General features: G+C 43.7%; 1 protein-coding gene across 1 annotated transcript in view; it reads left to right on the top strand.

The window, feature by feature from the left end:
* Nucleotides 1–11,096: 11,096 nt before the first annotated feature.
* The window catches only part of syne1b (spectrin repeat containing, nuclear envelope 1b), a 142,230-nt gene continuing 127,090 nt past the window's right edge, over nucleotides 11,097–26,236 (top strand). The window contains exons 1-8 of the mRNA XM_042329845.1: nucleotides 11,097–11,579; nucleotides 15,559–15,620; nucleotides 22,917–23,012; nucleotides 23,225–23,308; nucleotides 24,355–24,447; nucleotides 24,684–24,868; nucleotides 25,126–25,322; nucleotides 26,061–26,170. Coding sequence (XP_042185779.1) covers nucleotides 11,501–11,579; nucleotides 15,559–15,620; nucleotides 22,917–23,012; nucleotides 23,225–23,308; nucleotides 24,355–24,447; nucleotides 24,684–24,868; nucleotides 25,126–25,322; nucleotides 26,061–26,170 — 906 coding nt within the window. The 5' untranslated portion in view covers nucleotides 11,097–11,500. The remainder of the gene's footprint in view (nucleotides 11,580–15,558; nucleotides 15,621–22,916; nucleotides 23,013–23,224; nucleotides 23,309–24,354; nucleotides 24,448–24,683; nucleotides 24,869–25,125; nucleotides 25,323–26,060; nucleotides 26,171–26,236) is intronic.

Below are 26,236 nucleotides of genomic sequence, written 5' to 3'. Positions count from 1 at the left end.
AACGACCCAGTTCAGTATAAAAGGACTGAAAGTGTGATTCCACAAACACAGACAGGATGACCTATTTCTGTACCGCAGAGTCTAGTCCTGGAGAAATTATAAATTAGGATTTACAAATAGGCACAGGCAATCTTGCTTAAAAGTCCAATTTAGTCTAAGAATAGGCTTGGAAACAAAGACATTGGTTTCACTCTCTCGACTCATCCCTGCTGTGTCGGATGGTGCATACGATACCGTTGGTGTACTCCCTGTATTATAGCCAGTCCTAAAATTATTAATTTATCTGTTCCCTGAAATGGACGTCAGTGGCCCAACCCAAAGTCTGCAACGAATCCACGGTCAGTGTGCTGGGCATGGGTAAAACCTGATACCATTCCTGTCTGTCCTTGGAAAGGCGTCAGATCAATACAGGGAGTCTCTCTGTTGGTGTTACCCTCCTGTTACAAGGGCATCAGGTCGTCACCACCATCCCCTGATAGGGCCCATCCCTGAATTGAGAGTCTAGGTTTTTAGCTTGTAACTTGAACCGTCACCTATGGGACTTTTGCCCATAGAAATTCTAAATCCACCCCTGAATTGATAGTCTAGTGTCTGTAGTCCCAATTATCTTCCTACCCCTTCCTCTTGGCCCCAACCTGTCAATGTTTGCAGATCCAAAGGGTCAAAAGCAGTGTATTGTTGGAACTCACAGGTCTGAAAACATCAAAGGGGTTAGGCTCAAGGGAAAGGGGTAGGTGGCAAATTGGGGTCGAATTTGTGCTTGTAACCTGCACCTTCACGTGTGGATGTTTTGTTACTGATAAATTCAGCAGGCAGATTGTGTGTGTGTGTGTGTGTGTGTGTGTGTGTGTGTGTGTGTGTGTGTGTGTCGCTCATTACCATAGGTACTGTGTTATAAAACATCTGTGTGTGGTTGTACCACTGCTACCCGATAAGGAACTTCCAGCTCTTTGGGAGGATGTTTTTTTTCCTGTTCGTTTATCTTGAGCTTTTTCTAATCTATGTCAAATTTGAACAGTAAGTGTGGACATAAAGGGATACTTTGGGATTTACTTCCCCAGAGTCACACGCCATCGTGTGCAAATTGATTTTGTCCCCCCACACCAAACTCAATCACGTCACCAGGTTGAAATATCAAAACAAACTGAACCAATTATATTAATTTGTTTTAATTTTGACACATCGAAAAGTATTAAACATTTCTGGCAATTTATCTAGCTAGCTGGCAGTTGCTAGCTAATTTGTCATATTTAGCAAGCTTGCTGTTGCTAGCTAATTTGTCCTGGGATATATACGTTGAGTTGTTATTTTACCTGAAATGCACAAGGTCCTCTACTCAGACAATTAATCCACACATAAAGCGGTCAACCGAATTCTTTCTAGTCATCTCTCCTCCTTCCAGGCTTTTTCTTCTTTGGACTTTATATGGCAATCTAACTTTCATAATAAGGTGTATTACCAGAACTGACTGACCTCAGTTAATCTTTCAATTACCCATGTGGGTATAACCAATGAGGAGATGGGAGAGGCAGGACTTGCACCGCGTCCAGCATCACAAATAGAACTGACTTCTATTTTAGAGCTTTGCAAAGCAGACACTCGTTGGCGTGCGCGAGCAGTGTGGGTGCAATGATTGAATAACATGTATGTGTACATTTATTTTGCAACGAGAGCTCTGTGGTCAGAATGTTAGGCAATGCCCAGGCTTGAACCTGGCTCAATGTCAGTGTAAGGTAAAGCTTTTTTGCTTAGTCAATGACAATCTATTGTGTGTACATCTTACCAAACAGGGGGTTGGCCTATATGTTTGACATCCACCTGCATGTTTGAGTGCTTGACAGGTAAACTCAACAGTGATCAAAAGCCTATTCATGTAGGCTACATTTACAGAAGTTACACAAGATGCAGTTCTCTATCCTTCCTCTTTCCCTGAAATGTCCATTCATAAGAAGGTACCCAGCTCTACCAGTAGAGGTTACTGAGTTTCCATAGCTTGTGGCTGAAAGAAATAGGTATTCTGTAGGTAGGTCACATCTGGAACAGATCAACAGAATGGTAGACTTCAGGCCAGGGTAGTGTCGTGCATTGTGGAGACCAACGTTGAAGTAGCTAGTTCATTAGGGCATGCAACAGAAAATGTCCAGGTACTCCCGCTCAGTTTGTCTGTTTTCTTTCGTTTGGTGCCTTATGAACACAACCCAGAACTTACAGGGAACACAACGTCTTGTCACAAAAAGGAGATATCCGGTGGAGAAAGTTACCACCTTCTGTCAGGCTGTTGGGGTACTGACGGATTGAATGGTCTCATCTTGATGATGATTTACGTAATTCTCTTCCTGACATGTTTTTTGGTTGGGCTCTTCGACTGGAAGCAAGTCTAGTACGCTATGCCTCAGAACCATGTGAAATTATGACAGGATTTATCCTCTAGTCTGCCCAATTAATTTGTGCTTCCTGAGAGTCAATATAAATTCTCTGTCACTTGCCCTTGGGAAACATTTGGCCTCAGACATTGGGAATCTGTATACCATTTACACACTGCTTTTGGTCGAAACATGTTTGCGCATGGTTAAGTACTAAGTATTGAAATTGAACATTCATAGACAGTGCTGTCCATGTCATTTAATCCAAACATTTAGCAGAACCATTGCATAATGTTAGACTAGAGCACCATGGAATCCATCCAGTCCGACAGATCCTCCTCATACGGATGGATGGGGACTCTCAGGTTACCACTGACGTGTCTTTTACTGCCAGGAGAGACCGGAGAGTAGAGTGGTGTGTATGACTAGCCCAGCCCACCCCAGACCGTCCAGCTTTCAGAATGACATGACTGACTGAGCCCTTGTGGTTTCCCCTTTTATGGCTGGTGATGGTGGTCTAAGGAGGATGTAAAGAAACACACTGCCAGTGAAGGGTTTCAAATCAAATCAAATTGTATTCGTCACATGTGCCGAATACAACAGGGTGTTGACCTGACCATGAAATGCTTACTTACAAGCCCTTAACCAACAATGCAGTTCAAGAAATAGAGTTAAGAAAATATTTAATAAATAAACAAAAGTAACACAGTAAAATAACAATAAAGAGGTTATATAAGTAAGTCAATGTGCAGCGGTACAGGTTAGTTGAGGTAATTTGTACATGTAGGTAGCGGTAAAGTGACTATGCATAGATAATAAACGGCGAGGACAAACAAAGGGGAGGGGGAGGTCAACGTAAATAGTTGGGGTGGCCATTTGGTTAATTGTTCAGCAGTCTTATAGCTTGGGGGTAGAAGCTGTTAAGGAGGCTTTTGGACCTAGACTTGGTGCTCCGTTACCGCTTGCTGTGCGTTAGCAGAGAGAACAGTCTATGACTTGGGTGACTGGAGTCTTTGACAATTTTTGGGCCTTCCTCTGACACCGCCTTCCATATAGGTCCTGGATGGCAGGACCCATGACAAATCTTTTCAGTCTCCTGAGGGTGAAAAGGGGTTGTCGTGCCCTCTTCATGACTGTCTTGGTGTGTTTGGACCATGATAGTTTGTTGGTGATGTGGACACCAAGGAAATTGAAACTCTCGATCCGCTCCACTTCAGCCCCGTCGAGGTGAATGGGGGCGTGTTCAGCCATCCTTTTCCTGTATTCCACGATCAGCTCCTTTGTCTTGCTTATGTTTAGGGCGAGGTTGTTGTCCTCGCACCACACTGCCAGTTCTCTGACCTCCTCCCTAAAGGCTGTCTCATCAATGCCAGTGGCCAGTGTTGTGTTCGTCTGCAAACTTAATGATGGTGTTGGTGTCGTGATTGGCCAAGCATGCGTGGGTGTACAGGAGGGGACTAAGCACGCAACCCTGAGGGGACCCCATGTTGAGGATCAGATGTGGCAGATGTGTTGTTGTCTACCCTTACCACCTGGGGGACACCCATCAGGAAGGTTCAGTTACAGAGGGAGGTGCTTAGTCCCAGGGTCCTTAGCTTAGTGAGCATTGTGGGCACTATGGTGTTAAACGTTAAGCTGTAGTCAATGAACAGCATTCTCACATAAGTTTTCCTTTTGTCCAGGTAGGAAAGGGCGGTGTGGAGTGTAATTCATATTACATCATCTGTGGATCTATTGGGGCGGTATGCGAATGGAATGGGTCAATGGTTTCCGGGATGATGGTGTTGATGTGAGCATGACCAGCCTTTCAAAGCACTTCATGGCTACCAACCTGAGTGCTACGGGGCAATAGTCATTTAGGCAGGTTACCTTCACTTTCTTGGGTACAGGAACTATGGTGGTCTGATTGAAACATGTAGGTCTTACAGACTTGGTCAGGGAGAGGTTGAAAATGTCAGTGAAGACACTTGCCAGTTGCTCCGCGCATGCTCGGAGTACATGTCCTGGTAATTCGTCTGGCCCTACGGCCTTGTGAATATTTACCTGTTTAAAGGTCTTGCTCACATCGGCTATGGAGCGCGTGATCCCACAGTCATCCGGAACAGCTGATGCTCTCATGCATGCTTCAGTGTTGCTTGCCTCGAAGCGAGCATAAAAGGCATTTCGTTCGTCTGGTAGGCTCGCGTCACTGGGTTTTCCTTTGTAGTCCGTAGTAGTTGGCAAGCCCTGCCACATCCGACGAGCGTCAGAGCTGGTTTAGTAAGATTCAATCTTAGTCCTGTATTTACGCGTTGCCTGTTTGATGGTTCGCCTGAGGGTATAGCGGGATTTAGTGTCCTGTTCCTTGAAAGTGGCAACTCTAGCCTTTAGCTCAGTATGGATGTTGCCTGTAATCCATGGCTTCTGGTTGGGATATGCACGTACGGTCCCTGTGGGGACGACGTCGTTGATGCACTTAATGATGGTGCTGGTGACTGAGTTGGTATACTCCTCAATGCCATTGGATGAATCCCAGAACATATTCCAGTCTGTGCTAGCAAAACAGTCCTGTAGCGTAGCATCCGCGTCATCTGACCACTTCTGTATTGAGGGAGTCACTGGTAGTTGCTGCTTTAGTTTTTGTTTGTAAGCAGGAATCAGGAGGATAGAATTATGGTCAGACTTGCCAAATGGAGGGCAAGGGAGAGCTTTGTATGCGTCTCTGTATGTGGAGTAAAGATGGTCTCGAGGTTGTTGTTGTTTTTTTCCCTCTGATTGCACATGTGACATGGTAGAAATGAGGTAAATTGGCTTTATGTTTTCCTGCATTAAAGTCCCCGGCAACTAGGAGTGGCGCTTCTGGATGAGCATTTTCTTGTTTGCTTATGGCTTTATACAGCTCGTTGAGTGCGGTCTTAGTGTGAGCATCCGTTTGTGGTAGATAGTGTGGTCTACAGCTTAGTGTGGTCTACAGCTTAGCTTATATACAACTTAGGTACTCTACCTCATGAGGTATTGAGACTTCCTTAACATTAGACATCGCGCACCAGTTGTTATTGACAAATAGACACGCACTCCTGCCCCTCTTACCAGATGTAGCTGTTCTGTCCTGCCGATGCACAGAAAACCCAGCCAACTGTATATCCGTGTTGTCGTTCAGCCACGACTTGGTGAAACATAAGATATTACAGTTTTTAATGTCCTGTTGGTAGGTTCGTCTTGAACGGAGATCATCCAGTTTATTCTCCTGTGATTGCACATTGGCCAATAGAACGGATGGTAGAGGCGGGTTACCCACACACTGACGAATTCTCACAAGGCACCCCGATCTCCGCCCCCTGTATTTCCGTCTTTTCTTCATGCGAATTACAGGAATTTGGGCCTGGTCTTGGAGAAGTAGTATATCCTTCGCGTCAGACTCATTGAAGAAAAAATCTTAGTCCAGTTCGAGGTGAGTAATCGCTATTCTGATATCCAGAGCTCTTTTCGGTCATAAGAGACAGTAACAGCAACATTATGACAAAATATGTTACAAACAATGCGAAAAAACACACACAATTTTGCAGTTGGTTAGGGGCCCGTAAAACGGCAGCCTTCCCCTTCCGTGTGGGATCACTACCCTCCCTTACAGGAACCACAGTGATAAGCATAGGGCGAGAACCCACCCACCAGATTTCATTCTGGTCCCTCACAGCTTAGCACAAACAGGTTGTATGCAGTTTGCTCTGTGGATTTGTGAAGTGGCACTGACATTTCTATGTCATATGGCTCTATATAGAGCCCAGTTTCCGTTTCTGACCAGACTTGTCTTGTGTTGCATTCATTTTCATTCATTCATACATTTGCAGGATATTTAGGCTACAGAGGAGGCTGGTGGGAGGAACTGTAGTAGGACAGGCTCATTGTACTGACTGGAATGTAATAAATGGAGCGGTATCACACACATGGAAACCGCGTTTGACTCCGTTCCATTATTACATTCCAGCCGTTACAATGAGCCCAAGCCATTACAATGAACCCGTCCTCCTATAGCTCCTCCTACCAACCTCTTCTGTAGATGTGAGAGAGTGGTGATTATTCTGTCAGTCTCGATACATGAGATCATATCACTCAAGCTTTAAGCTGTAAACTGTAGATCATTGAGTCTGTGAGCTCTACCCTGAGAGGACCTGGCAGCTGCTGCTGACACTTTCTCTCCCTCCCACCCCCACACACATGAATCATTTAATAATTTTACTTATTTTCTGTCATTGTAAAGCCACGCACCAGATGTCACTGTTTCCTGTGCAAGTTCAGATGTTGCCTTTTCAAACTTGACTGGTTGAAGTCAAGTGCAGAATCAGTCCAAGCCCTATAGCCCTATATCATTATTCTATGCTTGTCAGGACTACAAAGTACTGTTGCTGTCAGGTAAATGGAGCAACAGAGTGAGTGGGCTTTTACAGTGGTCCCTGGTGACCTGCAGAAACCTTTGGAGCTGAACTACACTACAGTGTGCTTCTTGCCAAAGGTATCATCATGTCCTAAGCTCGCTTAAAGTACAACATCACTCATGTAAATGACTTCTACTCTGGGGTTGATGGGGTTTGTGTTTGCTCCTGGGTGAGCAGGGTGAGCTCCTCCCTTCAATGCCACTTAGGCTACATCCATATTGTAGTGCTTACCTACCGTATGGCAAACTAAATTGAATTAATCGCCTAATATATAATGCTGGAGAAAATGAGACCAGCTGCATGTGACCTGATATCAGACACCCAGTTGATATTGTCATTGTTTAGAATAGTCTTGCACAGTATCATTTTATCTAACTAGGCAAGTCAGTTAAGAACAAATTCTTATTTTCAATGTTGGCCTAGGAACAGCTCCTTGTTCAGGAGCAGAATGACAGATTTTTGCCTTGTCAGCTCGGGGATTCGATCTTGCAACTTTTCCGTTGCTAGTCCAACACTCTAACCACTAGGCTACCTGCCGCTCCAAGAAGCCTACTGATTCCCCTAAAATAGCACAAGAACTCTCTCTGAGTTCAGGACTGGACAGCTCCTTCATACACTAGATGAATGTACAGTTTATTCAGCGAAACTTTATGAGTTTTCCACCCTCAATACCAGCAACATGCAATGCATGTACTTTTTTTCTTTCTATTTTTACTTTAAAAGCTTTTTCAGTCAGAACTGCCTGACTAACAGGGTCCTGTACTGTAGTACTGAAAGGGTGTGACGAGCACTAGTCTAGTGTATAAATAGTCTGTCAGAAAAAAGCTTTTAGAGGAATAGCTGCTGTGGTCCAGAAAGAATAAAAGGCTTTCTGTGTTGCATATGACAAGCAACCAGGTACTAAATGATATTCATTCTATTGTGTGTTTTATTCAGGACGGTGGTGCTGTATTAGACTGGTCCCAGATACACTTTATATACAAAAGTATGTGGACACCCCTTCGAATTAGTGGATTCCGCTCTTTCAGCCACACCCGTTGCTTACATGTGTGTCAAATCGAGCACACAGCCATGCAATCCCCATAGACAAACACTGGCAGTGGAATGGCCTGACTAAAGAGTTCAGTGACTTTCACCGTGGCACCGTCATAGGATGTCACCTTTCCAACAAGTCAGTTCATCAAATTTCAGACCTGCTAGAGCTGCCCCGGGCAACTGTAAGTGATGTTATTGTGAAGTGGAAACATCTAGGAGCAACAGCGGCTCAGCTGCGAAGTGGTAGGCCACATAACTCACAGTGCTGAAGCAGTACACTCACTACCGAGTTCCAAACTGCCTCTGGAAACAACGTCAGCACCAGAACTGTTTATCGGGCACACAAGCCTAAGATCACCATGCACAATGCCAAGCGTCAGCTGGAGTGGTGTAAAGCTTGCTGCCATTGGACTCTGGGGCAGTGGAAACGCGTTCTTTGGAGTGATGAATCACGCTTCACTATCTGGCAGTCTGATGGACGAATATGGGTTGTGCGGATACCAGGAGAATGCTACCTGCTCCAATGCACAGTGCCAACTGTAAAGTTTGGTGGATGAGGAATAATGGTCTGTGGCTGTTTTTCATGGTTCATGCTGGGCCCATTACTTCCAGTGAAAGGAAATCTTAATGCTACAGCGTACAATGACATTATAGACGATTCTGTGCTTCCAACTTTGTGGCAACAGTTTGGGGAAGGCCTTTTTCTGTTTCAGCATGACAATGCCCCCGTGCACAAAGCGAAGACCATACAGAAATGGTTTGTCGAGATCAGTGTTGAAGAACTTGACTGGCCTGCACAGAGCCCTGACCTCAACCCCATCGAACACCTTTGGGATGAATTGGAATGCCGACTGCGAGCCAGGCCTATTTTCCCAACATTAGTGTCCGACATTAGTGACAACTCAGGGGATGAGCAAGTTATGGTAGTCGATGTAGGCTTTTCCCCCAAACAAAAGTGAATTGTTGCTAACTCTTTAGGATAGATTAAGTATTTTTAACAGTGTTGAGGGTTTTTTAAAGGGATTTTGGCAATAAGCATCTCTGTTTTCAGTATGAAATAAGTTGGAGAAGAACAACTGGAAATCTATGGGTATCTACTAGCTCGCAAAATGACCTCTTACTTCCTTTGTACTGGACATAGAGACATAAAAATGGTATCCACGTGTTCCTCTGACTCTGGGGAAGTAGATAAAATCCCGAAGTATCCCTTTATCATTTTAACACTAACACTTCCATGTTCCATCCAATCTATAGCCTTTAAAGGGGAAGGGGAACCCTAGAATGCCAGCTAACTGTAACTGTCAATCTAAAGTGTTTCCATTCCCCTTTAAGCTTTTTAATTCTTTTTTAAAACTCTGTTTATTAAGTTTTACACACACACACACACACACACACACACACACACACACACACACACACACACACACACACACACACACACACACACACACACACACACACACACACACACACACACACACACACACACACAGACAAGACAAAGCAATATAAATAATATACTCAACTAGAAAAAATACAAATAAAAATACAAATAAAAAAATAACTTTAAAGATACCATACTTTAGACAAGTTAACCCTTTAAACTTTTTAACACCACGGTCATTAGTATTGTGAAGCTACTGTATACAGACAAGGTAGTGAGTATTAACTGGACCTGAGTCCAGTTTGTTGTCCTGCAACTGGTTTCTTGTCCAACGTTTCACTCTCTCCACAGTCAGTCAGACAATAGGCTGATTGAGACTTCTCCAACTATGTCATAAAGTGGGCGTCTGGGAGAGGGAGACAATAACTGTATTCACATACATTCAGGCAGGAGCTATCAAATACCCTTACATCTTTATTGTCCCCACACGGAAATTCATTGTGCAGCTGTGAGTACTGCACAATGTATGGAGGGTACACGAGAATTGAAGAGTTCAAGAGAACATTTGAACCTAAAGTAAGAAATAATAGTTTGAACTCTAATAAAACAAGTTACAGATCAAAATAGTTTATAACTGTGGCCTTCACATTGTAGAATGACTATTGTAGGCTCGTTTTGAGGTACTGTTAATCAACAGAGAGCATTCATTTACTTGATTGCCTGTGGGGAAATCCCTAGGGGAATCCTATGGTACTGTATCTAGTTTGGTCTCACAACAATAGCCCTGACAATCAGAGAGCAGGTGGCTGATGCCATCTACCAGCTATGAAATAAATAATTTAGAACGGTTGTCCCATGCTGAGCTATTGTAGCATATTCTTGATACTATTCTGGTCTTTGTGGGAGGGAAACTAACGTAATATATATCATTAGTATAATTCAATTTTAGAAGAAATTAGTGTAATACTGTATATAATTTAATAAGACGGAACTGCTAGCATTGTGCTGGCCATACATTTATTGTTATGTATTGTATTACATTATTAATAGTGCATAAAACACAGTACTCTTTGTTTGAGTGTCCCACAGAATTATAGTTTCAGTTACAGCAGATTAGATCTAAACCTTGTATCCACACACAAACGCACACACACACACACACACACACACACTGCACCCGCACACACACACACACACACACACACACACACACACACACACACACACACACACACACACACACACACACACACACACACACACACATATACCCCCACACACACACACACACACACACACACACACACACACACACACACACACACACACACACACACACACACACACACACACACACACACACACACACACACACACACATACCCCCCCACACACCACACACACACACACACACACACACACACACACACACACACACACACACACACACACACACACACACACACACACACACACACACTCACACACACACACACACACACACACACACACACACACACACACACACACACACACACACACACACACACACACACACACACACACACACACAGACAGACAGACAGACAGACAGACAGACACACACACACACACACACACACACACACACACACACCCTGCTTGAGATAATGCAGCCAGGGCAGCCTGTGACATCAATGCCGTCCCTTGTGCTGATTGGTTGAGCAGTGCTCCAAGCTGATCCCCCCTGCTTCTGTCTCAGATGGATGCTGCTGCGGGAGGGAGGCAGGGCTACTGGGGAGGCAGGGAGGGAAGCAGACAATGCAGCGGGGGCTGGGCAGTGCACACATCACATGCACCACACATCACATCCACACAACACAAGAATAGCTCTTCTGGATATTGGGAGAATAACAGGAAGAGGAGGGAAGGATGGGATGGGAAAGATTGTATGTATCTGTCTCTATTAGAGGGCTTTCCACTGATCTCTGTGTGTTTGGTCGTGTGTGTGTGTGTGAGGGGTGTGAGTCGGGGTAGGAGGGGATTGAGGCTGCAGCAGGCAGTCAGCCCCCAGCAGCTCAGCTCTGTGTTGTCACCGGGGAAACAAGCGACCAACCAGGCTGAGGCAGCCCAGACCTGTTTTGCTTCCTGCCGCCTGGAATAAAAGGGAAAGGAACAGCTCTGTTTTTCCCCTCTTTCTTCTGTTTTTTTCCCACTGTGGATAGCCTTTCATCATCAACTCCCACAGACAGACAGACATACAGAGGCTCACAACAAGCTTGCAATGTGAAGGGCACAGGGAAGGAGGCAAGGAGTGTGTGTGGATAATGGCTCACTATAAGGATGTAGCCGTCAAAAAGACCTCTTCTCTCAACCTGGTGACGGGATTCTTTCAGTATCTCCGTGGTAAGTAGGCCAGCAGCAGTGATTTCTATAGATTGTCATCTCTCACTGCATCCCATCCTCTCATCCTTAGTGGATGATTGAGTTCATGCATATGGAAAATAACAAGGAACCAAGCTTGGATTGTGATTTACATGGAGGTGAACCAGATGCATGAACCAGATATATACAGACACAGCAATACTATGAATGTAAGGCATATGGTCGAGGATTTAGTTAGTGCAGAAAATAACAAGGAGTTTACTGAGGTTTTGTTTTAGCTAGGTAAACCAGATACAGCACTATGCATGTTGTACGCTTCACTGGGCATCCCTGTATGTGCATCACTGATGCTCCTTCAGATTACACTATATGCCTTTGAGTTAATATGGGTTCTTTTCTCTCTATGGAGGCTATCTATTGTTAGCATAGCCCTGTTCTCCAGCATCACGTGACCAGAGAGTATACTTTAAGTGCGGATGTTTAAAAATGGCCACTGTGTATGTGCAGCATTGCTCAACCTACTGACACATATGCACATGTCACTGTGTTCAGTGAACTACAAACACTGTGCAATGCAAGTCACCCTTTTCTTCTATGAAGCGACAGATGTTTTGTGTAGTGTGAAATCAGAAATGCATTATGCATGAGGCACAGAGTCTGTCTGCATATATTATCCCCCTCTCTACAAAAGCGCAGGCTGGGGGTGACCTGAAAGAGTATGCATGCCATTATTGGTGGGTTGGACACTGAGCAGTGAGTCTGCAAGATGTGTGAAGCTGTGAACAGAAGTCTCCTCTGCTTATACTTTGATCTACTTAGGACTCTTACTTTGATGGGACATTTAGTTGAGCAAACACCTGTCAATATCTAATCATTATATGTGATTGTATTATAAATATATGTTTTTTTAAAGGTGGTTTGGGTGCATCTTTAGTAGGGCCGGGAGGATACCAGTATCATAATATTTTTTACATGGCAAAAATGAAAACTTGTGAGCTAAAGCTTGGAGAAATAAATATATGTGAGTTTGATGATGTTTGTTTCCATCATTAGGGCTGTTTTCCTAAATAATTTAAATATGCTTTGTGTTTTGTTTCCTTGCCACGATACTAACGAGTATCATGATGCTGGTAATGTCCTGGCTCCGATGTTTAGTCATTAAGTACAGTTGAAGTCGGAAGTTTACATACACCTTAGCCAAATTATTTTAAACTCAGTTTTTCACAATTCCTGACATTTAATCCTAGTAAAAATTCCCTGTCTTCAGTCAGTTAGGATCACCACTCTATTTTCAGAATGTGAAATGTCAGAATAATAGTAGAGAGAGAAAGATTTATTTCAGCTTTAATTTCTTTCATCACATTCCCAGTGGGTCAGAAGTTTACATACACTCAGTTAGACTTCTGCAGAAGTCGATGCCTCTCCTTGTTCGGGCAGTGTTCGGCGGTCGACGTCGCCGGTTTTCTAGCCATCGCCAATCCATTTTTAATTTTCCATTTGTTTTGTCTCTTTTTCCCACACACCTGGTTCTCATTTGCCTCATTATATGTTGTGTATTTAACCCTCTTTTTCCCCCATGTCTTTGTGTGGTATTGTTTATCTGTTTCATGTATGTCTGGTTGCGCTGGGTTATGTCAACCCATATTGTATTTCGTGTTCGTTGTGCCGTGTGCTTTTTGTTCGCCTAAATAAAAGGCTCTGTTTGCTACCCACTATCTGCTCTCCTGCGCCTGACTCCCTTGCAGCCATTTACGCATACGTATTTGGTAGCATTGCCTTTAAATTGTTTAACTTGGGTCAAACATTTCAGGTAGCCTTCCACAAGCTTCCCACAATAAGGGGTGCATTTTGGCCCATTCCTCATGACAGAGCTGGTGTAACTGTGTCAGGTTTGTAGGCCTCCTTGCTCGCACATGCTTTGTCAGTTCTGCCTACAAAATTGTATATAGTATTGAGGTCAGGGCTTTGTGATGGCCACTCCAATACCTTGACTTAAGCCATTATGCCACAACTTTGGAAGTATGCTTGGGGTCATTGTCCATTTGGAAGACACATTTGCGACCAAGCAATAAGCTTTAACTTCCTGACTGATGTTGTGAGAGGTTACTTTAATATATCCACATAATTTTCCTTTCTCATGAAGCCATCTATTTTGTGAAGTGCACCAGTCCCTCCTGCAGCGAAGCACCCCCACAACTTGATGCTGTCACCCCCATGCTTCACGGTTGGGATGGTGTCTTCGGCTTGCAAGCCTCCCCCTTTTTCCTCCAAACATAACGACGGTCATTATGGCGAAATAGTTATATTTTTGTTTCGTCAGACCAGAGGACATTTCTCCAAAAAGTACGATTTTCCCCATTTTCCCCATGTGCAGTTGCAATCTGTAGTCTGGCTTTTTTATGGCGGTTTTGGAGCAGTGGCTTCATCCTTGCTGATAAGCCTTTCAGGTTATGTCGATATAGGACTTGTTTTACTGTGAATATAGATACTTTGTAGCTGTTTCCTCCAGCATCTTCACAAGGTCCTTTGCTGTTGATCCGGGATTGATTTGCGCTTTTCGCACCAAAGTACTTTCATCTCTAGGAGACAGAAAGCATCTCCTTCCTGAGCGGTATGACGGCTGCGTGGTCCCATGGTGTTTATACTTGTGTAACATGGAAATTGCTCCCAAGGATGAACCAGACATGTGGAGGTCTACAATTTGTTTCTGAGGTCTTGGCTAATTTCTTTTGATTTCCCATGATGTCAAGCAAAGAGGCGCTGAGTTTGAAGGTAGGCCTTGAAATACATCCACAGGTACACCTCCAATTGACTCAAATTATGTCAATTAGCCTATCAGAAACCATGACATAATTTTCTGGAATTTTCCAAGCTGTTTAAAGGCAGAGTCAACTTAGTGTATGTAAACTTCTGACCCACTGGAATTGTGATACAGTGAGTTATAAGTGAAATCATCTGTCTGTAAACAATTGTTGGAAAAAATGACTTGTGTCATGCACAAAGTAGATGTCCTAACTGACTTGCCAAAACTATAGTTTGTTAACAAGAAATTTGTGGAGTGATTGAAAAAATAGTTTTAATGACTCCAACCTAAGTGTATGTAAACATCCGACTTCAACTGTATGTCCACATGTTCCGTTGTTGTACACCTAAATGTTTATATATGTGCGTTCTAGGAGCTGTAATTGTGTTGCAGGATGCACCAATGTATCTCTCCTCTCTTCATCTCTTCCTCTGATCTTCCATACCACTGCATAACTTGCTTCCTCTTTCACCTCCTCTATGCCAGGTTTTCCCTAAACTCGGAACCCCAAGGGGTGCACGTTTTGGTTTTTGCCCTAGTACTACATAGCTGATTGCAAATATCAACTAATCATCAAGCTTTGATCATTTGAATCAGTTGTGGAGTGTCAGAGTAAAAAACAACATTTTGGGTCCCCATGACCGAGTTTGGGAAACTCTGTGCCATATCCCTGCTTAGATTACTGTGTGGTCTGGGGCTGCGCAGATCAGAGGTCTACACTCGTAAACAGAATGGATACTACTCACAACTCAATTAAATATTCACATTGTTTGTGAATGCACTTACTTGAACAGGCTGCAAGAAGCGTTGGGAATAGAGAATATACTTGAGCTATAAGGCACGGGTGGGGTGGGGGGTGGGGGGGGGTGATATATGGCCAATAAACCATGGCTAAGGGCTTTTCTTAGTTGCGGAGTGTCTGGATACAGCCATTAGCCGTTGTATATTGGCCATATACCACAATCCCCTGAGGTGCCTTATTGCTATTATAACTGGTTACCAGCTTAATTAGAGCAGTAAAAATAAATGTTTCATCATACCCGTGGTATACAGTCTGATATATCATGACTGTAAGCGAATCAGCATTTAGGGCTCGAACTACCGATGAAACAGGGGAGGCAGCAGTTGTGAGCAGGGTAGGCAGTTATCTTGTGTGACATCATGTATTGACGATGTTCTGTACCTCTTCAATTCCAGATGAACAAGAGGCCGTACAGAAGAGGACCTTTACAAAATGGATAAACTCCCACTTGGCAAAGGTAAGAAGATATCCTTAACTATGTCTTTGTGCTTCAACACAACACTTTATAAGATATGTGTTGTGTGTTAACACATCATGATGAGTTAACTATCATGCCACCCGCAGCTTCCCTTTCCGTATAGGAGCGGAGATGATGAAATAACATTATTACAATGGTATAATCACTGATATACAGCAATTGTATCACTATGATAATATTGCTATCCCGAATATTATCCTGACCTTTGTTATCAGATGGCTGTAGTAGTATTGTACTGCTGTCTTTGACCGCCCAGTTTCATAGCTGCTCACTGGACAGTGGCATTTCAGTAGTCCTCGTGACCCTGTGTGAACAGAGATTGGACCATGAGATGAGGGTTGTCATCCAATCATAATGATTCTGCGAGGCACCTCCTAGTGTAATGGAACCACATTATGCAAACAAAGTGTCAGAGGTTTTTATGTCAATTTTGTACACGTGGAAAACTACAGTTTGATTGCGGCCATAATAGACCGTTCACATTTCAAGATTTGTCTTTCATCATCCGAATGTTTGGATTGAGATCCGTGTGTTTCTCAGTTTCTCAGTAAGCTTACAATATGCCTGCAGCATGCCTTGCCGAGCCAATGTGATGGACAGAGTAAAGTTGACTAGGAAGGTAGAACTATCTGTGTCACTGTGTTGTATACAGGAGATCACCAGGGCAGCATTTTAGAGAAGATAATACCTGTAGAGTAAAGCTGTGTGTGCGTGTGCGCTCGTGTGTGTGTGTGTGCTGCGTTTGTGCCTATAAGTATGCCTGCACACTTGTGTTTGTGTGTGTGTGGGGGCGTGCGTGTGTGTATATATTTGTCCATGGCTAGATTTGGCAGGCAGGGAGAGTTTAGCAGCACGGTGCAGATGGAGAGTGTGATGTGGGAGGAACATTTCTCTGCAGGAAGCAGAGTCTGCTCCAAAAGGCCATATGACAGTTCAGCTCTTTAACACTATAAACATACTCATCATGAGTTATAGCTATATATAAACACATAGGATAGCTCATAATGTCATCATCATCATCATGAGTGTGTGCATAACGCATTACAGATACGTGCTTCATAGATACTGTTAGTGCCAACCATGTTTTCTTGCTGTATTTTAGACAGCCAGGTTTTGCTGGCTCAAAGGTTTTCGGTGACACAGCACATTGTGCTGCTGCTTGGTCAGACAGGGTGACTAATCAACTAGTACAGGGTTTAAGTTTTGAACCCAGCGGAGAGATCTGTCTTTTGTCCTGTCAGATTTGGCCCACGGGGCGGCAGTTCAAAGCGAATCTGAGTAATGTGGCTGGCCAATAAGTCACCACAGAGGTCTATTCCTCATTATTCATGCTGTACACTTATATGCCCCCCCTCTCTCACACACACTATCACCTCTCTCTCTCTCTCTCTCTCTCTCTCTCTCTCTCTCTCTCTCTCTCACTGTCTCACTCTCTCTCGCTTTCTCTCTTTCTCCTTTCCTCTCTCCATCTCTCTCTCTCTCTCTCTCTCGCTCTCTCTGTGCATACCAATGAACCTGTAGAATAAGCCTAGTCATGAGCCTCTCGCTCCAATTCACTAGGCTACTGCTACTGTAGGAGGGATTCAAATCTCAATTCTTATCAGTTCATCTTTCAATCAGTTTATCTAATCTCATCTAAACCTTTTCCGTCAAGTAAGCAAGTCATTCTGAATGGATTACGACCACATGACGGGTGCCTTAAAGTTCCCATTTTAAAATAGATTTTTTAATCAAATTCTGAATGGAACAAAATGTAATATGTTGGTTTTATGATGGAAAGTGCTGGCCCTTTTAGTTTGAACTTTCACTGGACAGTCACGCTTTTCCCATTGTGTCCATTTCCTCTCACATTACCAAGCACTTTTGCATTGATTGAATGACAGTGTGTGCCTGCGTGTATGCGTTATGACAGTGTGTGTGTGTGCACATGCATGTGCGTGTGTGTATGTGTGTGTGCGTGGGTGTGTGTGCATGTGCATGTGTGTGTGTCATGACAGTGAAAATGGGGCTTGTCATGTGACTCCTATTTTGTTTGTCACAAAACCCAGGATGGGCTTGATGTTGTTTTTTTTAACCTTGTGACTCATTTAAGTGTAATGACATTCTGGAGATGTATGGTTTGTGTTACCGGTCAAATAGTTTAATGTAATTTCTATATTTAAATTGATCTTGTTGTTAGGATACTGGTGGTCATAAAGGAGGAATAATATTATCTAAAAGACTTCCATTGGATTCTGTTTTTGAAGCACAGAAAATAGCACAAAAAACAGTGTATACTTTTCACACTGTTGTACTCCACAGTCCCAGCCAACTGCATCCTGTCGTCCTGTCATGAAATGTGACGAGTTGTGAAACGAACAGCTCAGCCTGCCAAGACAATTCCCACAAAGACCAGCGTTCCATTAATTAATGTATTGTTTTCGTGTATGATTTCTGAGAATGTTCTGTGTGTTTCATGATGTAGTTTGCTCTGTCACCTTAACTCCGTCAGAATTCCCTCAGCTCTGATAATACATGGATAGTTGGATACAGTGTGTTACATGAAACAACTATGCCCAGCTAGGGTTAAATGGACCCATGCTCTGATTTTGCTCTGAATCACACTGCCTCAGGCACGGGCACCTCGCCATCTCAGATGCACAGGCACCATCTTTTCAGCTGCAGGGGAGCTCTTTCTGTTCTCTTTATAGTCCAGCCATTAGCTATCCAACAAGCTCTGTTCAGTCTGGACTCGTCTGTAGCTGGCTCTGCTTTCTTTTCTCCTCAACACAAGGGCTGGGGAGAGGGCTGTTCAGTCTGGACTCCAGCCTGTAGCTAGCTAGCTAGCTCTGCTTTTACTCCAACCTGTATAGTAGCTAGCTAGCTCTGCTTGTACACCAGCCCGAAGCTAGCTAGCTCTGCTCTATTTTCTCCTCAACACAAGGGCTGTGCGAGAATGAATGTGTTGTGTTTCTAGGATTTACTTATTGAAAGATTATAGTGGATTGTAATAAGATAATGTCTTTATTAACTTCTTATGGCTGCAGGGGCAGTATTGAGTAGCTTGGATGAAAGGTGCCCAGAGGTGCCCAGAGTAAACGGCCTGCTCCTCAGTCCTAGTTGCGAATATATGCACATTATTATTAGTATTGGATAGAAAACACTCTGAAGTTTCTAAAACTGTTTGAATGATGTCTGTGAGTATAACAGAACTCATATGGCAGGCAAAAACCTGAGAGGAAATCCAAACAAGAAGTGAGAAATCTGAGGTTGGTCGATTTTCAACCCAGCCCCTAATGAATTCAAATCAAATCAAATCAAATTTTATTTGTCACATACACATGGTTAGCAGATGTTAATGCGAGTGTAGTGAAATGCTTGTGCTTCTAGTTCCGACAATGCAGTAATAACCAACAAGTAATCTAACTAACAATTCCAAAACTACTGTCTTATACACACAAGTGTAAGGGGATAAAGAATATGTACATAAAGATATATGAATGAGTGATGGTACAGAGCGGCATAGGCAAGATACAGTAGATGGTATCGAGTACAGTATATACATATGAGATGAGTATGTAAACAAAGTGGCATAGTTAAAGTGGCTAGTGATACATGTATTACATTAAGATGCAGTAGATGATATAGAGTACAGTATATGCGTATACATATGAGATGAATAATGTAGGGTATGTAAACATTATATTAGGTAGCATTGTTTAAAGTGGCCAGTGATATATTTTACATCATTTCCCATCAATTCCCATTATTAAAGTGGCTGGAGTTGAGTCAGTGTGTTGGCAGCAGCCACTCAATGTTAGTGGTGGCTGTTTAACAGTCTGATGGCCTTGAGATAGAAGCTGTTTTTCAGCCTCTCGGTCCCAGCTTTGATGCACCTGTACTGACCTCACCTTCTGGATGATAGCGGGGTGAACAGGCAGTGGCTCGGGTGGTTGTTGTCCTTGATGATCTTTATGGCCTTCCTGTAACATCAGGTGGTGTAGGTGTCCTGGAGGGCAGGTAGTTTGCCCCCGGTGATGCGTTGTGAAGACCTCACTACCCTCTGGAGAGCCTTACGGTTGTGGGCGGAGCAGTTGCCGTACCAGGCGGTGATACAGCCCGCCAGGATGCTCTCGATTGTGCATCTGTAGAAGTTTGTGAGTGCTTTTGGTGACAAGCCGAATTTCTTCAGCCTCCTGAGGTTGAAGAGGCGCTGCTGCGCCTTCTTCACGATGCTGTCTCTGTGGGTGGACCAATTCAGTTGTCTGTGATGTGTATGCCGAGGAACTTAAAACTTGCTACCCTCTCCACTACTGTTCCATCGATGTGGATAGGGGGGTGTTCCCTCTGCTGTTTCCTGAAGTCCACAATCATCTCCTTAGTTTTGTTGACGTTGAGTGTGAGGTTATTTTCCTGACACCACACTCCGAGGGCCCTCACCTCCTCCCTGTAGGCCGTCTCGTCGTTGTTGGTAATCAAGCCTACCACTGTTGTGTCGTCCGCAAACTTGATGATTGAGTTGGAAGCGTGCGTGGCCACGCAGTCGTGGGTGAACAGGGAGTACAGGAGAGGGCTCAGAATGCACCCTTGTGGGGCCCCAGTGTTGAGGATCAGCGGGGTGGAGATGTTGTTGCCTACCGTCACCACCTGGGGGCGGCCCGTCAGGAAGTCCAGTACCCAGTTGCACAGGGCAGGGTCGAGACCCGGGGTCTCGAGCTTGATGACGAGCTTGGAGGGTACTATGGTGTTAAATGCCGAGCTGTAGTCGATGAACAGCATTCTCACATAGGTATTCCTCTTGTCCAGATGGGTTAGGGCAGTGTGCAGTGTGGTTGAGATTGCATCGTCTGTGGACCTATTTGGGCGGTAAGCAGGTGGAGGTGATATGGTCCTTGACTAGTCTCTCAAAGCAATTCATGATGACGGAAGTGAGTGCTACGGGGCGGTAGTCGTTTAGCTCAGTTACCTTAGCTTTCTTGGGAACAGGAACAGTGGTGGCCCTCTTGAAGCATGTGGGAACAGCAAACTGGGATAGGGATTGATTGAATATGTCCGTAAACACACCAGCCAGCTGGTCTGCGCATGCTCTGAGGATGCGGCTGGGGATGCCGTCTGATCTTCAACGCACGTTCTAATGAACTCGCTCACCGAATCTGCGTATTCGTCAATGTTGTTGTCTGACGCAATACGAAACATATCCCAGTCCACGTGATGGAAGCAGTCTTGGAGTGTGGAATCAGATTGGTCGGACCAGCGTTGAACAGACCTCAGCGTGGGAGCTTCTTGTTTTAGTTTCTGTCTGTAGGCAGGGATCAACAAAATGGAGTCGTGGTCAGCTTTTCCGAAAGGAGGGCGGGGCAGGGCCTTATATGCGTCGCGGAAGTTAGAATAGCAGTGATCCAAGGTTTTGCCAGCCCTGGTTGCGCAATCGATATGCTGATACAATTTAGGGAGTCTTGTTTTCAGATTAGCCTTGTTAATGAGGCTACAATGAATGCAGCCTCAGGATGTATGGATTCCAGTTTGCAAAGAGTCAAATAAAGTTCGTTCAGAGCCATCGATGTGTCTGCTTGGGGGGGAATATATACGGCTGTGATTATAATCGAAGAGAATTCCCTTGGTAGATAATGCGGTCGACATTTGATTGTGAGGAATTCTAAATCAGGTGAACAGAAGGACTTGAGTTCCTGTATGCTTTTGTGACCACACCACGTCTCGTTAGCCATAAGGCATACGCCCCCGCCCCTCTTCTTACCAGAAAGATGTTTGTTTCTGTCAGGGCGATGCGTGGAGAAACCAGCTGGCTGCACCGACTCTGATAGCATCTCTCCAGTGAGCCATGTTTCCGTGAAGCAAAGAACGTTACAGTCTCTGATGTCCCTCTGGAATGCTACTCTTGCATCAACCTTGTTGTCAAGAGACTGGACATTGGCGAGAAGTATACTGGGGAGTGGTGCACAATGTGCCTGTCTCCGGAGTCTGACCAGAAGACCGCTACGTTTCCCTCTTTTACGAAGTTGTTTTTTTGGGTCGCCGGCTGGGATCCATTCCGTTGTCCTGGGTGAAAGGCAGAACACAGGATCCCATTCACAGTGGGATATGAATGAAGTTGCACTTCCTAGGGCTTCCACTAGATGTCATCCATCTTTAGAAACGTGAATGAGGCTTCTACTGTGTTGTGGGACTGAATAAGAGCTGAATGAGTCAGGTTACTGGCAGAGAGCCATTTCCTGGTCATGCGCATTCCACATGATATCGCCCTGCGTTCCATTGCTCCTCTAGACACAAATGATTTCTCCGGTTGGAACTTTATTGAAGATTTATGATAAAAACATCCTAATGATTGATTCTATACTTAGTTTGAAATGTTTCTTCGACCTGTAATATAACTTTTTGAAGTTTCTGTCCGAAGTACTGCACAAGCGTTTGGATATGTGTACCTAACGTGCTAAAAAAAGTAGCTACTTGGACATAAATAACGGACATTATCGAACAAATCAAGCATTTATTGTGGAACTGCGATTCCTGGGAGTGCATTCTGATGAAGATCATCAAAGGTAAGGGAATATTTATAATGTGATTTCTGGTTTCTGTTGACTCCAACATGGCGACTACTTTGATTATTTTTCTGAGCGCCATCTCAGATTATTGCATGGTTTGTTTTTTCCGTAAAGTATTTTTGAAATCTGACACAGCGGTTGCATTAAGGAGAGGCATATCTATAATTCCATGTGTTAACTTGTATTATCATCTACATTTATGATGAGTATTTCTGTTGAATCGATGTGGCTATGCAAAATCACTGGATGTTTTTGGAACTAGTGAACGTACGCACCAATGTAAACTCGGATTTATTTCTAAATATGAACTTTATCAAACAAAACATACATGTATTGTGTAACATGATGTCCTATGAGTGTCATCTGATGAAGGTTAGTGATACATTTTATCTCTATTTGTGCTTTATGTGACTCCTCTCTTTGGAAAAATGACTGAGTTTTTCTTTGACTTGGTGGTGACCTAACACAATTGTTTGTGGTGCTTTCGCTGTAAAGCCTATTTGAAATCGGATACTGTGGTGGGATCAACAACAAGATTACCTTTAAAACGGTATAAGATACATGTATGTTTGAGGAATTTTAATTATGAGATTTCTGTTGTCATATCATCCCGTTAACGGAATTGCAGCCCTAAGAAGTTTTAAACAATAGGTGGTCTATAATTTGTAACAGTATAGCCTACCAATTACCAATTAATTAATGTATTAGTTTCACTGTTGAATCTTCTCTTCCCTAGCGTAAACCACCTCTAGAGGTCACCGACCTCTTCGAGGACATCAAAGATGGGGTGAAACTTCTGGCTCTGTTGGAGGTGCTGTCTGGACAGAGACTAGTAAGCACTGCTCTTAATATATACAGTAATTGGTAATGCTGGATTATTCTGTTCATGCTACAGAGTTCAGTCGCATTTAATTACCATAATATTGTATTGAACTTTCTTGCTGTATTTAATGTGAGCGCTCTGGTAAGATTTTGTGTATTTACAGTACTCCATATGGAAAATACACTTAAACTTTACTTGAACCCTCCTTCCTCTCTCCCCAGCCATGTGAGCAGGGCCGCCAGCTGAAGAGGATCCACTGGGTGTCCAACATCGGCACCGCCCTCAGGTTCCTTGAAGGCAGGAAGGTAAGCACGCCCTCAGAGTAACTACACAGTATTTTCCCTGAGTATTTTGTCATAGCTCGAGTTTAACATGTAAACCTAAGGGCCCATTCGCAATGTCACATATCTTCTAAGGGTTTTATTCAGAACATTTGGCCCAGGCTTGTGAAAAGAATATTCATCTCTGTTTAATGCTAGCGGTTTGAAAATACGACATTGTATCATAGTGTTTATGAACAAAGATAGATAAATTAAGGCAATGCGTGAAAATGTGTACCTATGCAAGGCCATATGGATGGTACATCCTCTCTCAGTCAGTATTGCTTTGAGGCTTGTATCTTACTGTGACCTTCTCTCACCATGCCTGACCTCTGACCTCAGTCTGTGTACCGAGGATCCCCGGTCAGTGGCTGCCTGTAAAACACACTGTGTTCATATACTGTATGCATTCTTTTTGTTTAATTCACGGTGTCTATTCCTAGCTATTCTTTGGTTGAGCCATTCTTTTCCTCTTTGTGCATCTTGACTATTGTATTGCCATCAACCAGGTGTTTTCTGGTTGTCATGCATTTTGTATGCATTTTGAAACTTTGGAGTCAAATCTTTCCTGCCCTCTCCTTTCTCCAAACTTTGTGAAATAGTCACATCATCAAAACAAATCCGATAAAAAGACGAATGTAAATATGCAGCAACCTTAATTTCAACTAGTTTGCTCATCCAAAGTTTGTTACAGTGATATTCACTCCATTGGGTTTATTGTTACTGTCCTGCCAAATTGAGTACTCTACAGCTTTTATGTTTTTCCTTTGTTGAGCTTGGCTGTTTCTGCCTCACCTGCTTCCGCTCTTCCAAATATCACGTTGTTGCATCAGAGAGCTGATTTTGATGGCTGTGAAAGAAAAAACATAAAATCGTCATTACTATGCCAATGGCCCACTCCCTCAACAATGCCTTTATTTGTTAAACATTGTTTCAGAATGTACTTATGTATGAGTACATGTATTTCCCAGACATTTCATTTCATGACAAGTTGTGAATTGCAGTTAAATTGGGGTTTTCTTTCCCAACAGATCAAGCTAGTCAACATTCATGCCACTGACATCGCAGACGGTCGACCATCCATTGTCCTGGGGTTGATATGGACCGTCATTCTCTACTTCCAGGTAGTGTGTTGTTGTATCTGGTCAGTTTGACACTTACATGTTGTAATATGACTGTCTGTGATTGTTAACAGTGTCTCACAACTCTCCGTGAGTGGTCTTCAGTGTTGTTTTTACCTGTTATATCGAGAAGTGACACTTTAATGCACTTTTTTAATCTAATTGGATCTACATACAGTTTTTTGATGTTGCTATGGTTACTCACAGCATGTTTGCTCTAATTGCTGACCCTCTGTCAGATCGAGGAGTTGACCAGTAACCTACCAGCCCTGGCAGCCCTGTCCAGCAGTACCTCCTCAATGGACAGCATGGCCAGTAACTCAGAGACGGGCAGTCCCCCTATGAAGAGGAAGGTAGTACCCAAGAAGTTCCAGGGCAACGCCAAGAGGGCCCTGCTCAGATGGGTGCAGTACACCGCCGCCAAGTACGTATGCCATTATATATTTGGCCAGCTTTTCTAACCAGTGCTCCAGCGGGCAAAACGGGTTGAAATGATGTCATTACAACTAAATTAAGACCAGTTCAACATCATTTTCTCTACCATTTTCTCCACGTCAGCCAAGAGTATAGGAAACAGAGCTGTCTGTATCACCCGAACTGTCTGTATCGTAATTTGAGTTATCATTTCAAGAGTGCTCTGCCACCGGCCGGCTGTGAACATATACTTCTGTTTGTCCCAAGGCGTCAGGGCATGGAAGTGAAGGACTTTGGTGCTAGTTGGCGGAGCGGGGTGGCGTTCCACTCTGTGGTCCATGCCATCCGCCCAGACCTGGTGGACATGGAGGTGGTGAGGAGGAGGAGCAACAAAGAGAATCTGGAGGAAGCCTTCTCATTGGCCGAGAACGAGCTGGGCATCCCACGCCTGCTGGATCCAGAAGGTTACTACCTCTCCTCTTCTATTTAATGAAAAATAAAAGATTGCTTTGTCAAAATAAGCGTACACTCCCTCACTCATCCCCAGCTCCGGCTGGTACATAGGGCAGCAACAAAGGATCTCCACCTCTGTCTTCCATGATGCAAAAACTATGCAATTCCAACATAACTTTATGGAATACTCTTTTAAAGTTTTCATTGAAGATTGTGCGAGGTTTATTTATGGGTGTTTCGTTCCTTCAAAGTGTTGTTGATACGTCTGTCTGGAGATAATAATGCAGACAGCAGCTCAGCAGCAGTCACTTCAGGAGAGATCAGACTCCTGAGCCCTGAGGCTTCATTACAAACCTCAATAAACGTCTGTGTTTATCATGGCCCTCATTTTCTCAGAGATCAGGTCAGCGATAGAGATGACAGGAGACATTTATAATTAGATGTCAGTGTGTCAGAGGAAACACAAAATGTAGTCTCCTTCAGGGCACAAATGTGTTCCCTGTTTTTACTGTGTCATATTTGTTATAGAAATGATGTTCCTGCCTGGCCTGTATTTTACTCTATATATATACATTTTAAATGACTACAGTTTACATACGGCTAATCGAAAGTGGCATATAGACCTATAGACACATCAATCATACTTGATTGACATACTGTAGTTTGCTTGATGGATACCACTAATGTCATTGTTTTATTATTTATTTACTTTCACGCCAGACTCTCTCTCTCACTCTCTTCTTCTGCAGATGTGGATGTAGATAAACCAGATGAGAAGTCCATCATGACATATGTTGCTCAGTTCCTCAAGCACTACCCCAACCCCCACCACTCCGAGACAGATGGACAGGAAGATGAGGTACCAAGCTATATTCTATATTATATGTAGTCCTGAGTCAAGTACTGTATTGGCATTGGCAAACTC

The sequence above is a fragment of the Oncorhynchus tshawytscha genome, linkage group LG11 (assembly GCF_018296145.1).
Source record: "Oncorhynchus tshawytscha isolate Ot180627B linkage group LG11, Otsh_v2.0, whole genome shotgun sequence".
Classification (NCBI taxonomy): domain Eukaryota; kingdom Metazoa; phylum Chordata; class Actinopteri; order Salmoniformes; family Salmonidae; genus Oncorhynchus; species Oncorhynchus tshawytscha.
The sequence above is the reverse complement of the archived record's forward strand: the minus strand, read 5'-3'. Positions and strand labels throughout refer to the sequence as shown.